The sequence below is a fragment of the Eleutherodactylus coqui genome, chromosome 5 (genome assembly GCF_035609145.1).
Source record: "Eleutherodactylus coqui strain aEleCoq1 chromosome 5, aEleCoq1.hap1, whole genome shotgun sequence".
NCBI lineage: Eukaryota > Metazoa > Chordata > Amphibia > Anura > Eleutherodactylidae > Eleutherodactylus > Eleutherodactylus coqui.
The window spans coordinates 270,067,307-270,086,849 of record NC_089841.1 but is presented as its reverse complement, the minus strand read 5'-3'; the positions used below and the strand labels follow the sequence as shown (position 1 = coordinate 270,086,849).

The 19,543-nt window shown below is 49.8% G+C and overlaps 1 protein-coding gene across 1 annotated transcript in view; it reads right to left on the bottom strand.

Annotated features, from left to right (window-relative positions):
* Positions 1-279: 279 nt before the first annotated feature.
* Positions 280-19,543, bottom strand: part of PLPP2 (phospholipid phosphatase 2) — a 32,606-nt gene continuing 13,342 nt past the window's right edge. The window contains exons 2-6 of the mRNA XM_066604666.1: positions 11,591-11,742; positions 10,050-10,324; positions 3,452-3,509; positions 1,500-1,676; positions 280-1,141 (exon numbers count right to left, since the gene is read on the bottom strand). Coding sequence (XP_066460763.1) covers positions 1,010-1,141; positions 1,500-1,676; positions 3,452-3,509; positions 10,050-10,324; positions 11,591-11,742 — 794 coding nt within the window. The 3' untranslated portion in view covers positions 280-1,009. The remainder of the gene's footprint in view (positions 1,142-1,499; positions 1,677-3,451; positions 3,510-10,049; positions 10,325-11,590; positions 11,743-19,543) is intronic.

The following is a 19,543-nucleotide window of genomic DNA, read 5'->3' as shown; positions in this document are numbered from 1 at the left end:
ACACTGCAGAATTTGCAGAGGAAGTTTTCGTTGCGTGTAAACTAAATTCAGCTTCGATAGAACTCTACTACCAATTCTAAAACCGAAATGGTGAGAAAGTTCCTCTTTTCACTTCAAGACGCAGTCAGAAGACGAGGAAGAGGGAAGCAAGCGGGGCTTTTGGGTGGAGCGCACGGAAAATGTGAAGATAAGAAAGTGCGCAACTGATTGAAATACCAAAGCTGATAAATGGGAAATTAAAAAAAAAAAAAAAAAAATCAACAGGCAAGAACATGGAAATCTTTAACCCATACACTGCCAAATCAGGATGGGGTGATTGCTTTATTTACAGCCCACAGACTCAGTTAAGATACATACACAGTGAAAACCAACAAGGTCATATCTTATATACAAGAATGTTAACAGCCGTTCTTATCCTTTAACTTCTCCCCAAGGGTTCCGGTTTTCCCTCTGAGGTGTAAAGCAGTGGTTTAAAGAGAAATCACAGACATACAACACTAATATCTGGTAGCACTCTCTGCATACGTCCTCCTACTGCTGAAGTAGTGACTAGAATACAGAACGGGCCCGCTCAACCCACTAAGGGTACCCAGCCAATGCCAACCACAGGCTAGCAGACAGCTGCAACACAAACCACCAGGACTAGGCACACGCAATTCAAAAACCCAGTCATACGGCACGCTCTCCCAACATCCGCACATAAATGTATAATAAATGGGTAGAACACACACTGTCACACATTTCATATATAGCGATACCCATTTTCTTAGATATCCCTCTATACTTCTATTTCTCTAAAAAAAATTATTTGGCGTTTGTGCTGAAAAACAAGATTATCACAAAATATATTTTTTTTTTTTGAAAGTCCAAACGCGTTTCAAACTGTGGAAACTCGCATGATCAGTCCACAAGCCCCCCCATGGAGCGGCCAGCTCACTGGGGTAAAAGCATCCAGTTTTAAAGACCTCAACAACGTGGTTGGCGGAGCCGAGTGGGGCGCAAAGAAGCATCATGATCCTGCCAGGTATCCGAAGTGATTTTGGTCAGACTCACAGAGTTGGAGACTTGGTTTAGTCTCTAGAGGGTCTTTACTACATGGCTGAGGGGGTCGGACTTTGAAAAAATCTGAGACATAGCAAACCTGAAAGAAAGGAAACCTGCATGAGTAAAGGGGATGTAACCGTAGAGGACGGCGTAAGATGGTACAAGGATGTGGATCAACAAGAAGTCATAGCGAAGCAGACTTTACTACTAGAGATGAGCGAGCATACTCGCTCAGGCAAACTACTCGAGAGAGTAGCGCCTTATGCGAGTACCTGCCCGCTCGTCTCTAAAGATTCAGCTGCCTGCGCGGGTGAGCGGTGAGTTGCGTGAGTGAGCGAGTGAGAGATCTCCCCTCCGCTCCTCCCCGCTGCTTCCCGCCCCCCGCCGAATCTTTAGAGACGAGCGGGCAGGTACTCGCATAAGGCACTACTCGCCTATCTCTATTTACTACTTACAGTGAGTGCGGCCACCATGGCCCCTTGCAGGAATCCCACCAGGACGTCACTCCAGTGGTGCTTATAATCCGAGACTCTTGTATATCCAACGTATAGCGCAAATGACAAGAGGAAGAACTGGATTGTGGGTCGAAGCAGGCGAGCCCATTGACCACATAACCTGGCCTGGACATATAACTGCAAAGGAGGACGACATAATGAGAGTCAAATACTTGGAGAAAAACTCAATATATAAGATTTAAGGAAAATAAGCCACAATCTAAACGCAACGTTTAATGTACATTTTACTGATTGAAGCAGGATTGGAAAACATTTCTAAACTGTTTGTGGTTTCTGATTATTTCCTCCTCCTTCCACTCCAGGGTGCATCATCAGTAGTCTATGTGCCCCAGTGAGTACGCATGCTCCGGAGGCTTCCGCCTATAGCGGTCGGTCTGAAAATTAAAGAATTTCTGGATTTTTAAATGTAGATCCGATCAAAAAACTAAAAAAAAAAAAAGGGTCTCCAAGATGATGATTAGGAAAAAAAAAAGTCCGGAGTTAAACAAAACCCCTTTAACCCCTTCAGTGGCACGCCCGGAAATTTTCCGGGCCGAGCTCCACTGCTCATAGCAACATAGCCCGGAAGATTTCCGGGCTAGGTATCACTATGGGAGCTGCAGAGCACAATGCCACAAGCTGTGACAGTGTGCTCTGCCTGCACAGACCCACATAGAGCAGTGCAGGACTTTGAAAAACCAACAGAAGATATTGCCGATGTGCCAGCAATCTCCTGTTTTGTTTACAGGTTGGAATAGAGACCATCGGCTTGTCAGAAGCAAGCCGATGGTCTCTGTGGCAGGGAGAGCTTGGTGCTTGGCTGTGAGAGGACAGCTAGGTACCAGCTCTTACAGCAGAGAACAGAGAAAACCTCCGATCTCTGCTGTGTTAACCCTTTACATGCTGCAGTCTATGTGACTGCAGCATGTAAAGGGCTGTCACTGCAGCATGTAAAGGGCTGTCACCATCGGACCCCGGAATGTGATCAGGGGGTCCTGATGGGTCCCTGTGGAAGTCCCCTAAAGGGACAAAAAATGAAAATAAAAAAAAAAAAGTTAAAAAATTATAAAAAAATAATAAAAACACTTGTCTCCCTTTACTTTGTAAAAAATCAAAAATACAAATCACACATGTGGTATCCATGCGTCGTAATGACCCAGAGAAGGAAGTTAATGCATTATTTAACCCCTTAATGACATGGCCCCTTTTTTTCTTTTTTCCCCATTTCTTTTTTTCCTCCCCCCTGTTTAAAAAAATCACAACTTGTCCCGCAAAAAACAAGCCCTCATACGGCCATGTCAATGGAAAAATGAAAAAGTTATGGCTCTTGAGACGCAACTGCAAAATTAGTTGAAATTCAATGATTACACCATTTTAAAAAACCTGCCCTGGTGGGCACGACAGGGTGGTAGGAAACCCGCCACTCAAGGGGTTAAGGCTCTGTTTTTCACCCTTTGTCTTCAGGTATAACATTGGACCCATTATGATCCATCTCTCGAGCCGTATTCTGCAATCGGAAGGTTACCACAAAATAAGAGGAATCTGGAACTTTCCACACCGTTTATATATTAGAAGTGCTGGATGCTTTTTCTGCGTTCAGTTATTAATCTAATTCCACAAGCGTTGAGTCACTTGACACGATTCCCAGTCTGGAGCCGCAGCGGAGGAGAGGCACGTGGTGCTCTACAGAAGACCTAACCTCCTGCTCTACTACAGTTTATTTACTGCCACTATTAACCCCTTACAACCCGCCTGGAAATCTGCAGTCTTGCCATGTGGAGGCAATTTGCAAAAACACTGGTGCGTAACGTCAGTTTAAAGATAAACTGCACCCAGAGCAGAAATCATAATGCATCAACAGGAAATAAAGGGAGATGGACAAGGTGAAGTGTTGTAAGAGAGCCAATACTAACCGAGAGGAAGAGCATGCAGTACATTCCAAATGAGGAGTGTCCCGAGTAGAAGGAGAGCCTGAAAGACGGAAGACATTAAGGTGGTTAAATCATTCACACTTGTATCCAGTCTTCACGCCAAAATACCAGAAGTCACAATATTACAAACTCAGGCCGCCAGCACACTGACGGGTCGCATCTCACATGCAGAACCGGGTCTGGCAGCAGCGGCGCCCGCGTGTACCTGCTTTCTTTTCTTCATTCCGTACTGCAGGCGGCTCACCGTTGGACAGGCACAAAAACTCTTGCTTTTCTCACGTCTTCGCCCAGTAATGACACGGAAGCCGCGAGCTTTCCACAATGTCAAATGCAGAAGGGCCGTGGATCAGTCAGCTTCCATCGATTTTAATGGAAGCCATCTGCGCGGAAACCATGCAAAAATGGAGAAGGCTGCGATTTTTCCTCCACAAGTGGAGACCACAATTGGTTTTCGCTCGTATGCAGAAGAAAAGCTGTGGAATCCAGAGATGGACAACCGCTAGGGATTCTGCAACGCAAAACGGTCCGTGTGCAGGCGGCCTAGATCACATAAAACCACGTGTCAAACTCAGTCCGGCCCGCCACCTCATTTATGTGGCCCTCGATACAAAGTAACATAGTATGCCAGGCTGAAGGGAGACAATGTCCATCCAGTTCAGCCTGTTTCCACCTCGCTTGTTGATCCAGAGGAAGGCAAAAAAAAACCAAGAGGCAGGAGCCAATTAGCCCATTTTGGGAAAAATTCCTTTCCAACTCCAAAATGGCAGTTAGAATAATCCCTGGATCAACCGTTGATCGTTCTTACCTGAATGTAAGACCCGGATCAACAATCCCGCTGGTCAACTAATGTCTATAACCTGTAATATAGCGCTCTAGAAAGATGTCTAGTCCCTCTTAAACTCCTTTATGGATTTAGCCATCACAGAATGACTGGCTCTCCACTTTTCCTGGTGAGGAGGCGGTTCGGCACAGGGAGCAGGTGCCATCTTGGATTCTGCACTCCAGCGCACAGGTGGCAGACAGCTCCGACCCCCTACCCGGCACTCTAGCCACCCAAGGTAGGAAGTTCGGGGCTAAAGAGGTGAAAGGGGAGAAAGGGAGTGAATTTCTTACCGAAAATTCCTTTTTTCCGAGTCATCCTGACGGCAGACATGGAGGTTGCACCTTGACCTTATTGGGACAGGAAGCAAGAGACTTCAAAAGGTTCCTCCTGCCTCCCATTCACCAGTGTCTTCTAAATTACTTACATGGACATGTCGTGGTTAACCAGGGAAGATTTTTATTGCTCCGAGACAAAATTAACATGGTTAGTTCTATTTGAACATAAACAATAAGAGGGTAGCTTACCCGGATTAAACAAAGGAAATATGCACAAATTCACAGCATAAACAGAAATGTCCACCATAGGAGCCTCTGGGCTACTGGTTCGTGCCCGCATAAACGTAGATATAATCGTGTGAACTTTTGGGAGGGAAATACGTGCCGTCAGGATGACTCGGAAAAAAGAAATTTTCGGTAAGAAATCCACTCCCTTTTCCGGGCGTCATCCTGACGGCAGACATGGAGTATACCAGATTAACTCTTTAGGGAGGGACCACGGCTTGTAGGACCTTTCTCCCGAAAGAGATCAGAGGAGAGGTCCGTATTCAGCCTGTAATGTTTTGCGAACGTGTGCAGGTTGGACCATGTGGCTGCCTTACAAATTTGGTCCGGCGTCGCCATAGCCCTCTCTGCCCAGGAGCAGGATACTGCCCTGGTTGAATGGGCCTTGAGTCCTTCCGGGATAATTCTGTTGCAGGAAGAGTAGGCTTGCTGGATGGTGGATTTTATCCAGCGGCTAATGGATCTTCTAGAAGCCGCTCTTCCTCTGCCCGGCCCCTGGAATTGGACAAAAAGACAGTCAGCCTTCCTGAAGGATGATGTCTGCTCTAAGTAGCATAAAATGGCCCTCCTTACATCCAGGGTATGGTAGTCTCTTTCCCTATCGTTTTGGGGATTTTGACAGAAGGATGGGAGAATAATTTTTTTTGCTGTCTATGGAATTTTGAGGCTACCTTTGGGAGAAAGAAGGGGGCTGTTTTTAGTATGACCTTATCGTCCTGGATTAATAGGTAAGGTGTCTTACAAGATAGGGCCTGGAGCTCGCTCACGCGCCTTGCTGTTGTGATAGCTACCAAGAACACAGTTTTAAACGTGAGGAACCTAATTGGTATCTGCTCGATAGGCTCAAAGGGATCTTTGCGCAGATTTTGGAGGACTAAGTTTAGGTCCCATGGGGGGACCGTACTACGGCTAACTGGCCTCATTCTTTCTGCCGCTTTCATAAATCTGCGGATCAGTCTATGATCCGCTAGGGGCTGATCTAGAATGGCCGAGAGTGCTGATACCTGCACTTTCAGGGTTCCCGGTTTTTGTCTAGACCCTCCTGGAGGAAATCCAAAATCTCCGCCACCGAAGTGTCAAGATTGGAGACTTCCAGCCCCCTCCAGGAGGAGGATCTTTTCCAGATTTTATTATAAATAGCTGAGGTCACGGGTTTTCGGGACTGGCGTAACGTCGCGATGACTCTGGAGGACAGACCTTGTCTTAGTAGCGTCTGTTCCTCAATATCCAGACCGCGAGGTTCAGTCTCTCTAAGTTGGGGCACAGAACTGGGCCCTGCGCTAGAAGATCCTTCCTGGATGGAAGGCGGATTGGCTCCGTGATGGCGAGTTTTAGGAGTACCGGAAACCATGCCCTTTTTTCCCAGTGTGGAACGATTAGGATCAGCGTGATGTTGCTCTGCTGGACCTTCTGAAGAACTCTCGGGATCAGGGGTATGGGGGAAGGGGGGGGGAAGGCGTATGCCAGACTGAAATCCCAACTCTGGGAAAAGGCGTCTAACCCCTCGGCCCTGTCCCTCGGATCTAGGGAAAAGTAGGCGGGGCATTTTGAGTTTTTGCTGCTTGCGAACAGGTCCACCTGTGGACTGCCCCAGGTTTCTGTAATAAGACGAAACTCCTCTTGATTCAGCGACCATTCTCCGGGGTCCAGGCGTCTTCGACTGAGGAAGTTGGCTGTCTGGTTCTGGGACCCTTTGAGGTGGACCGCTGTCAGGGATTGTACCGTGGTCTCGGCCCATCTGAAGATCCGGGCTGTTAGTTTCAGCAGGTGAATGTTTCTGGTGCCCCCCTGGTGGCGAATAAGTGAAACGGCGGTCACATTATCAGAGAAGACTTTTACGTGTCTCTTCTTTAGGATATCTTGAGTTCTGTGAAGCGCTTCCCAGATGGCCCTAAGTTCTCTGAAATTCGATGTCTGGGCACGCAGCGTCGGCCCCCCCTCGCCCTGGAGCAGGCGCTGCCCCACTTGCGCTCCCGAGCCAGACTGGCTCGCATCGGTTACTACAGAGATGAAGGGTTCTGCCACCCATGGGGACTCAGCTTCTAGAATGTCGGTTGACCGCCACCAGCGGAGGGACCTTAAGACAGATGATGACATGGGCATTCTCCTATCCAGAGAGATGGATGTCCCATCCCAGTTACCCAGGATGGCTCTCTGTAGCGTTCTAGAGTGTGCCTGGGCCCAAGGGATAATGCCAATGCAGGAGGTCATGAGGCCCAGGAGCTTCATTGCGTCCCTAATTGCTATTTGCTTCTTCTGGCCGCCCTCCTGTGCTGCCAGTCTAAGACTTTCCTGTCTGGGTGGAGGCAAAGACTAGGTCTGTGACACTGAGTCTATCTGTACCCCCAGGAAGCTCTTCCGTGTCTCGGGGAGAAGACTAGACTTGGGGAAGTTAACTATCTACCCCAATCTCTGAAACAGAGAAATGACTCTGCTAGTATTGTCTCTGAGGATCTTGGATGAGGAGGCAATCACCAGGAAGTCGTCCAGGTACGGGATGATATTTATACCTGCTACATGGAGATGCGCCACCATCTCTGCCACTATTTTAGAGAATATTCTGGGTGCCGTAGAGATGCCAAAGGGTAGGCACTGGAATTGAAAATGGCGTACCCGGCTACCTATTCGGATGGCGAACCTTAGGTATTTATGGTGTTCTGGCAGGACTGGGACGTGGTAGTACGCGTCTTTTAGATCGACGGTACTCAAAGTCCCCTCTTTCGATCGGGGTTACCGCTGACCTGACTGTTTCCATTTTAAACCTTTTGTAGGTAATAAATTTATTCAGGCCCTTCAGATTAAGAATCATCCGGAAACTGAGGTTTGGCTTTCTTATCAGAAATAGAGGCGAGTAGAATCCCTGGCCCTGCTCTACTGTGGGGACCCGAACTACCGCCCCCATTTGCAGCAGCTTAGAGATTTCATTTTTAAAGATGTCCTGCATGGCAGGGGATTGTGTGGAGGTGACTCTGAAGAAATTGGGGGGCCGGGTGAAGAATTCTATTCTGTACCCCTGGGCTATGAGCTGCAGGACCCACGGGTTATCTGTAATCTCATGCCATTCTCGGGAAAAGTTCAATAGTCTGCCCCCCCACCTGGTACTCTTCTAAAGGGGTAGGGGTTGTTTTTGTCTTACCCCTGCCTCCTTTGGGGTAGGACCAGCGCCCCGTCTTTCCTTTGCCCCGGTATGGCTTGAAGGATGGCTGACGTTTGTAGGGAAATCCCGTTCTTGCTTGATCCGGAAAACTATGGGTTTTGTCGGTAGCTCTTTTTAGGATCTCCTCCAAATCCGCGCCAAAAATGTGCTGGCCATGAAAGGGGATGTTACACAATCTTCCTTTGGAGGCCGTATCTGCCTTCCACGTTTTCAGCCAGACTGCCCGCCTGGCCATGTTGGACAATGCGGCGCTTCTGGCCGCCAGCCTTATGGACTTGGCGGATGCGTCTGCCAGGAAGCCTGTTGCTTATTTTAGTAAAGGCATGCATTCCAGTAACGCCTCTCTGAGGGTCTTCTGTTTAATCTGGTCGTCGAGTTCCCCTAACCAGAGGAACATCGACCTCGCCAGAGAAGTCGCTGCGATGTTGGACTCCAGCGTATAGGCCGTTGTTTGCCCGGCCCGTTTCATCAAGGCATCAACCCTGTTGTCCATCGGGTCTTTAAGATGAGGAGTCCTCAAATGGCAGGGCTGTCTTTTTGGCCACTTGTGCGTCCACCTTGGGGACCTCCTCATAGATGCTCACATCCCTTACGGCTCTGATCAGGTCATCCAGGTCCCCGGATGAGAAATAGTACTTCTTATTCTCATCCTTGGTGTCAGAGGGACGGTCCAAGAGTTCGCCATCTGACAGGTCGCCCAGGGATAGCTCAGAGTCTGAGCTCATCAGCGGTATGTGGCTCGCTCTTTTAGTGGCCCTTCTTTCCCGCTGGGCTGGGGGGAGGCTGGAGATCGATGCCCGGACCTCCTCCCTGACTAGGGATCTAATATCCCTGCATGCGGCCTGTTCATCCGTCAGGATCTTGGAGGTACAGTCCTGGCATAGCGGTTTTTTATACGCCTCGTCTAATTTTTTAAGGCACAGGGCGCATTTCTTGTATTTTTTCCTAAGGTCTTGTTTAGACCGGGTGGATTCCCTGTCCTGCAAAAGACACATGCATGCACATAAGGGAAAAACCCCACACAATGCTAAATCCCTGGGCATAACATCCCCGCAGCAAGTCACACTTACGGTTTGCAGGGCTTCCATCTCTGATTCCTTTGTAGTCATATTTGCCAGAAGTGTAGACAGGATCAGGCAGACAGAGTAATCCTTCTATGAAGGTGTGCTGTCAGTGGAAGCTTGCCGGGGGTCTCCATTTTTAAATCTCCCACTGTTTCGGGTCAGCTGACGGCATCTGACGTCACCACGTCACGCCGCGTCATTGGCTCCGCCCCACGACGTTGCGTGCGGTCGCGCCGGCATGCCTGGAGGAGAGAGGCATCTGAGCCTATGGTCCGCCGCTCTCCCCGGCTGAAATGCTGCACGGAAGCCCGTGTAGGAAGCAGGAGGGGACTCAAGGACCTCTGGTCCGCCGCTCCGATGCACTTTGCGGTGGTGAACCCCGGGCGGTCAGACCTGTGGCCCGCCGTGCCCCCGGACCGCGCTGACTCTCCAGAGGGGAGGTGAGAGGGGAAGCAGCCCTTTGGACCGTCAGCCCCACTGTCAGCAAGATTTCCTTACTGGAAAGAAGGTGAGAGGGGAAGCGCCCCGTGGACCGTCAATCCCGCTGTTATCCTGTGGCTCCCTGGAGGGAGCACCTCTTGCATGTCCCTGTAGGGACAGGAAGCACTGGTGAATGGGAGGCAGGAGGAGCCTTTTGAAGTCTCTTGCTTCCTGTCCCTACAAGGTCAAGGTGCAACCTCCATGTCTGCCGTCAGGATGACGCCGGGAAAACCTGTCCTAGTGCAGAGAGCGCCGCTGCCGTGTGAGGAGGAGCTACATGTAGGGATCATTCACACCCGCGGATGACATTTTGGACCACAAAATACACATTTTCACGGACCAAAGCTATGCATATTCATTGTGCTTGGGCAAAAAGACACCCGTGTGAACGAGCCCTAATGAACGGGCCTTTGAAGGCAACCAGGTTGATGTGGCCCTCGGGATGAAGGGCTGGCACGCCATAGAATTAAGTACAGAGAACGGTCGCGGCTCTCACCTGGACTCCGTTACGTTTGCATAACTTCCACGGCATTCAAGTTCCGTCACGTATCCGGAGCAGTTGACAGTCGACCAGTCGGGGTCGCACACAGCCAGGAAGTTGGGGCGCGGACGTCCTACCATGTACTTCGCAAGATCAGTGAGGGACTGGCTGACGGAGGCGCCAAACAGAAACGTTCCGACCACCTTGTAAAGGACGGCCACGTAGTTGTTGCACTCGGAGTGGGAGTAGAGGCGCTTCGAGAAGACCATGTACAACTCCCCGGTAGTGATCTGAGGACACAAACGTCACAGTTACTAACGTTTACAGAGCGATTTGGTCTTTAACCCCTTAACGCAGCAGGACGTAAACGTACGCCCTTTGGATGGCATGGGTACAGAAGGGAGGCTGTGCCATCCTGCAGCGGGAGCTGACTGTTACCGATTACCGGCCTCCAGCTGCAACAACGGGGAATACATGACAGCGACCCCCGCTGTTAACCCTCTACATGCCACGATTACATAAATCGCAGCATGTAAAGAGTTCAGAGAGGAAGGGCACTGCCTCTATGAGGTCATCGGCCCCCCGCAATGCAATTGTGGAGGGCTGACGGGTTGTCAAGGCAACAGGCTTGCCATTGTTTATAATCACTATTACAAGCAATAAGGCATTGCAGTGCAGACGTCCTATAATGTATTATCATAGCGATCAGAGCGGTTACGGTTCAGGTCCCCTGAGGGAGATAGAGTGTAAAAAAACAAAAATTGTGTAAAAAAGAACACATTCAAAAAAAAAAAACACAATAAAACCTTTTGCTCATTTTCCCCATTTGTATATATTTTTTTTATTTAAGAAAACACCAATATATCTGGTATCGTGTCCGTAACGACCTGAACTATAAACGGAGCACACTATTTATCCTGCGCAGTAAAAAATGTAAAAACAGAGGCAAAACCCCATTTGTTTGTTTTACCTCCCAAAAAAGCACAATGAAAGCGATCAAAAAAAGCCATATACACCCCAAAATGGTAGAAATAAAAATTACAGTTAATCACCAAAAAACCCCAAGCCCTCATACAGCCGCGTCAACAGACAAATAAAAATACTTATGACTTCTGGAAAGTGGAGATTAAAATCCCCCCAAATCGTTGTGTCCTCATGGCCAAAATAGGCCGCGTCATTAAGGGGTTAAGGCTACTATCACAGGTGGTGCAAGATCGGGTGGGGAAGCTTCCACGCTTATGAATGTGCAATTTCCGCCACACATTTTTCCTTAAAATTTGCATCGCTGTGCGCGAACGATACATTGTGTGTGAATAAAATAAAAAGAATAGTCGTGCGAGTTTTGTGCACAGGGCATAAAAGGCGCACGATTATCTTGAACGGCGCTGAACGGACCCAGTGACCACAACATAGTCCACTTGGCTTCTGCTCAGCTTTTAGCCAGAAGGAGAGTGCTGCAACGCGTTTTCTCCCGCTATTTCGTAGCATTGAAACCTCCGACCGGCGCAGATGTGAAACCGGCTGAATACTGGCAGCACGAGGCCGACCATACTTACAATAATAACGGTGCAGGAAATGGTGACGCCAGCCATTAGCCCGTGCGTGATCGTGTCGTCCCGGTACGGATATTTAATGGACTCATCATCGCAGTAGAATCCGCGCTTGAAGGGCTTGTTCACCAGTGTCATAATAATAAATGGCATGGACGCTGCGGAAGAGAGAAAAAAGTGCGTGAGCGATCATATGACGAATTAGGCCTGCAAGAATGACAATGTTCCGTCATACTGTACACTGACACAGATGAAGCGCACAGGGCCCGCCCGACCCGCGCAGCCCCCCCCCCCCCCCCCACATAGTCCCGCGCAGGCCCTCAGTCCGCAGCACAGTCATCGTAGGCGGCTTAAGGTTTATTGCCTAGTCCACAGGAGCGGGATTGTTCCGCCGCACGTCTATGGCAAATCCTCATCAAGATCCGCACGTGTAACAGATTTATAGTGTATTCACCGCGCCACATCAAAAGGGGTGAAATACCCCACAGAAAGTGACAAGTTGGAGATTTAAAAATCTGCAAAAAGTTCAATTTGAAGAAACTTGCGAATTAGCACAAATTAAGAATCTCATCCGCAATCTGGTGCGGATGTCACGTGTACGAATTACCAGTATTTCCCACATGCCGTATGTAGGGACTTGATTTACATGCATTCTCATGATGAACAGCGCCGGACGGACCCCACTGACTATAATGGGGTCCGTTCGGCTTCCACACTGCTGCCCGCCATTTTAACAGAAGAAAAAAGCGCTGCAAGCTGCGGCTTTTCATCCGGATCGGTGACGAGACCTCCGACCACAAACTCCAGCGCAGATGTGAAGGCCTAATGGCCTCAAGTTAGTGTTTCCACCGTACACCCCGACCTGCTGCACCCCGATTTACAGTCTCTGAGTTGTTCAATAAAGATGGCGGACCACCGCGCACCTCGCTGACTAATGGTGTCCGCTTAGCTGCCATTGTCCCTGATCGGCACCGAGGGCTCAACGGATATGAGCGGCACCGGCGGACAACCGCTGTAAGCAGCTGCCACTGCATGTGTATTCCGCTTGCCGCGTGGACTAGTAGGACGGCTGCGACAATCTGCAGGCTACGCCAGCACAGGAGCGTCCAGGTTGTTGAGGTGTTAAATGCAGGAACAGGGCGCAGCAGCGGATTACCTGGGCAGGTCTGCGCTCCTTAGCTGGTTCAGCTGGTTTTGGCACATGGAGACGAGATCCCACGTGTTTGTACGTATTGGCGCCGTCACTCCTACCTGTAACTGACCTTTTCTGCAGTTCCTTATCCTGTAAGGTCACTTTTACGGTCGTGTGAGGGCGGTGTGCAGTTAGCATCGCGGTATAACATGCGCACTGGCTTTAAGAACCGTATCCTCTGGGTGCTGCGGGGGATCAAAAGTCGCCATCGCCCAGGTATAAGCTGTGTGGCAGTACCCACCCCCTGGCAGTGTGCTGAGCGACAGGCCTTACACCCAGCTGCAGCGAGGCGCCACCACAGCGCCCAGACAGAAGCCGCACCGCCTGATGGTCATGTGAGCTCAAGACTGATCAGCTCGCATCTACTTGGGGTTATGTGGTTTCATGGATCGTACCACAGAAACAGACTAGAAGGAGGGACACAGACACTATCACAGGGATGATCTCACAGGTATAATAGAGGAGATCACCGCTCATCCTCCGGACTGTATAATATTTATGGTCTCTAGCTTATTTTGGTAAATCCAGAATGAAATCATACTTAAACGGTCCCCTCAGCGGGCAGAAATGGTAAAGCTCTAGCCAATGCTGTACTGATGCATCATGGGACTGATGTGAAAGAGAAACCAAAGGTTCTCTAATGCTGCCTTGTTAATGTCAGACGGTGGTCTGTACAGCATGGAAGGGACTGGAATACAGAGGAGACCCCCAGAGTGCGACAGGCCAGCGGCTCATCGCGGCATCCTTATGGGGGTTAATACTTGCGGGTGCGGTCCTTCATGTACTGCCGGCTGGACCGCACTTACCGAGAAGGAACATGAAACCACCGCTGCTTCATTACAAGGAAACTTTATAGTCATTGTGAATAACCAGAGGCGTCACGCCGTGTGCAAGCAGCACTGAAGACAGCAGGCAAAACCTGTGACGCATTACTGCGCCCGCCGCAGGCATCCCCCCCGCAGCCCAGCGCCCGCCGCACAGCCCGCCCCCTGTCCTGGCCCAGTGCCAGCCACACAGCCACCCCCTGCCCATCGCCCAGCTTTGTTGGACACTCATCGGTTCTCCCCACGCTAGCGCCCTGCCCCCGCGAAGCTCCAGAGCACACACAGCGTGGCTCTCTTTAGCCGGCTGTGCGCACGCTTTGCCATAGAGATGAATGGGAGAGCTCGCTATGGCAACTCCATAAGGAGACAGTGCTGGGACGAGGGATCCCGTCAGTATCAAACCCCGCTCCCTCATACTTCAGGCCCATAAGGAAGTTTGTGGAGATCCAACATAACAGGTTCGCTTATAGATAAAGTGCTTGTTGACTGCAAGTCTAGTTGGAGAAGAGGGTAAACATAGAGCTCCCTGGTAATCTCCATATGTAGGTGGATGTATTGTTCCAGCACCCAAAGCAAACAGCAAGCACTTTAACACAACAATCTAGTTGTTTACTGCAAGCTTCACACAAAGACATGACTGTAGGGCCCCGCGGACAAACCCAACTGCCATCAGGTCAATCAGTGACGAGTGCGTACAACAGCCTGCAACGCAGGGAGACATCCGGAATCACCACCAACGGGGGGTCCCAACATGATCTACCCGCTTGTATTGTGGGTTTACCAGTTCTTTCACTCGCCAAGTATCAGTTATAGCATGCAGACTCCTGGACCGGATGGGAAATACATGGACGTCCAATCAGAGTTCAGATCTGGTAAAATGAAAGCTGCACTGCGATTGGTTGCTATGGACAAAAACGACAGTTCCAGATAGTTTTGATCAATCTGACCCAGTGGGGTTTAAGTCCCCCGTTACATGGAACTATTTTTTTTTTTTTAAATCCCCGTGTGTATATGCAGCCAACGACCAATCATTTGCTTTATCGTCCATGTTATGGAGGCATCGAAATTGTTGGATCGTTCACTGTTATAAACATTCGCTGTAACTACTGATCGTTTACTTAATCAACTGAACAATTTCTTTTTTGAACAAGGCAACAATGTATAAACAGGCTGCACGAGCGAACGCCGACATTGTTCGCGCGAGAAATCGGCAGGTCTACACGGGCCTTTACACTGCCTGACTTTTAGACCGCTTTAGTAAACCGTCTCCTCTGCTGAATGATAAGTCTGTCTAGTTTAAACCACTTATTAGCTGGCTTGGTTCGCTCCAAAAATTGCAGCTACATTTTGGCACAATTCACAGCAATTTGTCCTAATTTTTGGATCAATTTAGGCCACACCCTCTTTTTTTGGACAAGTTGGAAAAACTGTTAAAAAATGTCTACAAACATAACAGACCGGCATGGCGCCAACATATCAGAGGCCAAGCGGCTTGGGACTGGAGAAGACGACCGGGTCCAGTAGTCTGGATGATGCAGAAGGGCCGCCGCTTCCAGGGACTCTCGGCAATGCGGTACTAGATAGTCACGGCTCCAGTGATCGGCTTCACTTGTAGACTCCGATGCATCCGTAACCACATGTTACAGGAATCAGAGGCAAGATTATACGGCAGCAGCTGAAGCGTGCGCCAACCGCCTTATTATCTGGGATGAACGTCTTCTGCACCGATGAACACCGGATCGGAGCGCTCTAGAATATTAGAGGTCCCATGAAGCATGAACAAGGAAACCGTAAAGTAACCCTCCAGAGCCGGGACCAAGTTCTATCCTGGGACCGGAGGGTATATTCCTGAAGTTCTTCTCCGCCATCCCTCTAATCCACCTGGTCACGGTTAACTGCTTTCCAAGATGCCTGCCACAATTTTCTACCTACATAATGAAGACGGAAGTGTTCTCCGATTTCCCCATGCTGGTCACATGAGTGACTCTGGCCAATCAAAGAGCAGGTATAATGCATCGGTACCGTAACATTACCAATGTACGGTGGGGATTCGGTAGTCTGAAGATTGCGTGTGCCAACTTAGGGCTCCTGTCCACGGATGATAGTGCATTGCGTTACCAGTGAGGATAATCCATAAGCGAGTAATGCAGTGCATGCTTTCCATAGCGTTGCTATAGAAGGCGCAGCCCCCGCCCACAAGCGGAGGATCATTGCGATTCTCCGCTCGCAGGACTCAAATTGCCACTGCTGAGGACACGCGGTACCACAGAAGGGCCATCTATATGACTGTCCGACCTGTAAGACCAGGAAAGTGCAAAGTCCACCAGAAAAGGAACCGTCCCAGATAGCGCCTCTCTGTTTGGGTTATAGAGGTGCGTCTCCAGTGGGGTCCTAATTAGACAAATTAACAAGGGTTGTGTTCTTGGCTCAATCCCTTTAAAAACCAATGTACAATTAATGCACAGAAAAGCGACTGTTTCCAAGCTGCATTCACAATTCTGAAAACTTCAGCGTTATTTCATGTTAAAACCCCATCCCCAAGCAGTAACACCTAACCGGCATACACCAACCCCCCTCCGCTGTGTTCCATGCCACCGTCCAAGTCTGCAGCGCACCTGAATCTCATAGGCTGCTGTAGCCTGTAACAGATGGATTGGCTGCAGCAGCCTGTGATGGCCCGTAAACAGGTGGGACTGCAGTGGCGCAGGACACAGCGGGAGAGGCGAGAGTTCTGTTCTGTTACCGCACAGGGTTTTAGCATAGAATATCTTGGACAGCCCCTTTAAGTCTCTGCTGGCTCAATGTCTGTACTCCGGAAAGTGTATTCTCTACATCACAGCGATCTAACGTAGCAGGAGGACCTTCACACTGCATTACAGCAGCTCACTTCAGGTTTCATTGGGGCTGCCAAAACAAGACGTATTCCTCATATGTTCTATGTGGCGCCTCCTGCTATAAACCAGAGCGGCAGATGGCAGCAGCAGCACAACCCCGTTATCCAATACATGGCCTGCTTGGATACTAGATCTTCCTCAGGCCGTAAACACATGGCTGAGTGTAAGTTGCGCCCGATGTGCGTCACAGCGCACCACCAAACGGCACGGCGCACGCTATTCTCAGAAGACATCGCAGCAATTCTTCAAATTCAGAGTGGGGAAAAATAAAAAAAAACAACCCTTTTCCCGCGCGAGGGCCGTCCATGTTGCAATTGGATGGAACTGGCATTGGAATATCGCTTGTGTGAATAATCCCGCTATAGGAGGAAGGAGTGGCCAACCAGGACGATGGTTGGAGAGGTTGGACCAATGGCGATTAGAGGCTCACTGCGGTAACTGACAACCATTTCCTAGAAGAACTGGGAAAGCTGAACAGACATCAGGACTCCATCCAGACGTTCCCCGCAGCTCCGGCCCAAAATATGTATTCCGTACAAAAGCCGGGCAGAAACTGAATAGACGCCATTATAGTCAATGGGACCCTCCAGCACCATCTGGTTCCGTCCAGAGACGGAGCCGCTTGGCTACGAGGATTCCCCCTTCCTGCGGAGCGCAGATGTGAGTCCTCGCTTACATTTATAGCTTAATACACCAGAGCAAACGTAGAACTAATCACCACTTAAAAAAAAAAAGTTTGTCCCCCAGTAGTTTTACCAGCATGGCTCTGTCCCCGGGTAGAGACGTGTGAGATAAACGCTACAGCCTGACATACGGCCTTGGTGCAACGGGCTGTGGAGGCGGTTATGTAGGCCACCAGGATACTGAAGCCCTGGGTGTCTGCAATCCGCTCACAACAAGCTACACCCCATATATGTTGAAAGCCCAACATAATAGACGGCTCAGCACCGTCACGTGGCACAAAGTGCTGCCAATAGCAAATTATTTGCGGTAGGCAAACTTCAAAGGACAGACAATGGAGACCGAGCCGCATTGTGAGCCCAGCAGTCAGCGGCACGGGAATTGTAGCCTAACGAAAGCAGCTTGTAGACGATGTGGAACTCCTAGTGAGCAAAATACACACATAGATATACACACACATATATATATATACCTACATACACACACACGAGCTCAAGCACAATGAAAGTAGGTATATTGACAGGAACTTCGTGGCTGGGGTCTTCCAGGTTTCCGTGGCCCGCTGAGACTCAATGCCCTAGACAATGCTGGGGTGCCAAACTCATTTTCACCGAAAGCCACACAGGGGCTCATTCACGCTGGCATATTTGTGCCCAGTATTATGCACAGGTTAAACACCACTGAATGGCACTGGGGTATACAGACCAAAAGGGCATCCGCTGGAGTGAATGAGCCCTACAGGTAGCTCCTCCTCACACGACGGTGGCGCTCTCCACACTAGGACTGATTTCTCCCCTTCCACCTCTTTAGCTCTAAGCTTCCTACCTCAGCGGGTGTCTGTTAGGGCTGGCAGAGCGGTCTGCCACCTGTGCAGGGTGGTGGTGCGGCCGCAGCTCAGAATCCAAGATGGCACTCCTCTACCAAGTGCTTTTCCCGGAGAGCCGATCCTTCTGAATGTGGACCTCGTCAGGGCCTTGCATTTGGCACATGTGCCCCGGCCTAAAAAGGACAAAGTAGATCCCTGTAAAAGGCATCGCTGAATTTGGAGAGCCAACTTCCATCAACCGCCATAGAGAATTCAGCTTCCTGGCCAGAAGGATGGGCACTTATATGAGGACCTAGCTAACAGCCAATTTAAAGCATGCAGATGTGACTTCTTTTCCCCACCGTGCGGATCGCACACGTGTGCAGTAATCGCAGCATGCTCTATTTTTCTGCGGATCTCGTGGGATATGCGATCCGCGGCACAGCTGCAGCCGACACTGTGGGCGTGCCGCGGATCAGCGGGAGATTTATAAAATAGAGGGAAAAAAAAGGTAAAAATTGCGCAGTGCAAGCATCCAGCATGTCGCCGGGGCATCTGGACACATCCGCCGTGCTGAAGAAAGAAGATCCGGCCGGCACAGTGGATCCTCGCGCTGGAGCTGGACAGGTAAGGAAACGTATTGTCCTCTCTATGTGCGCAGGCACAGATGGATACTGCTGCAGGACTCCGCAGATGGGATCCGTGCGTGCCGCGGGCATTGGGCCCCAGAATGCGGCGATGCAGACTCAGGTGTGTCCCTTTACAAACGTGTTCGTATTGCGCAAAAGTAGTAAAATATATTTTTTAAAGAATCTCTAAACTTGGCAGAAATGGTGTCGTTTATACCGAATGGCGAACGCCATAAAAACAAGACCCAAAAAACAATGGTGGAATCTGTGAGGGGCCATTATATGTACCCCAGAGTGGGGGGGGGGGCATGGAAACACACGACTCGTCCCCCCACAAACATAAGCCACTCTAAGGCTGTCAGCGAGTTCTGGCAACACAAACATCGCCTGGTCCTTAAGTAAAGGACAGGCTGGTCACTAAGGGGTTAACATGACCAGCTGATCGCCACAACAGGTCATTCTTTGAAGACGGGCGACCACATAACGCGCCCACCATGTTAGAGGGCCGCACAGATCTTCCTATGTCAATAAATGAGCCCAAACTCATCTGTCAGCGCAGCTCCAGCTCCGCCTCTCCTGTCCGAGGCCTGTGATTGGCTGCAGCAGCCCGCCGGGAGGATAGAGGTGTGGCACCGCAGGCCCGCAACAGGAGAGAATAGAAACACAGTATCTAGGCGGAAAAACTCCACACCCATCCACTTCAGCCCATCACCCCCATGTTGATCCAGAAAAAGAAAAGAAAAAAACACCAATGAGGTAGAAGCCAAGTATCCCCATTTAAGGGGAAACAATTCCTCCCCGGCCGCAGTATAGGCCATTTACATTGTAACGGGCAGCTTAAAGAAAGAGAAACTAAGAAACCCGTTTCCTCTATGTGATATAAGGTGTGCGGATATAAAGTGGCGCTGTGATAGACAGTGAGGGCAGGAAGAGG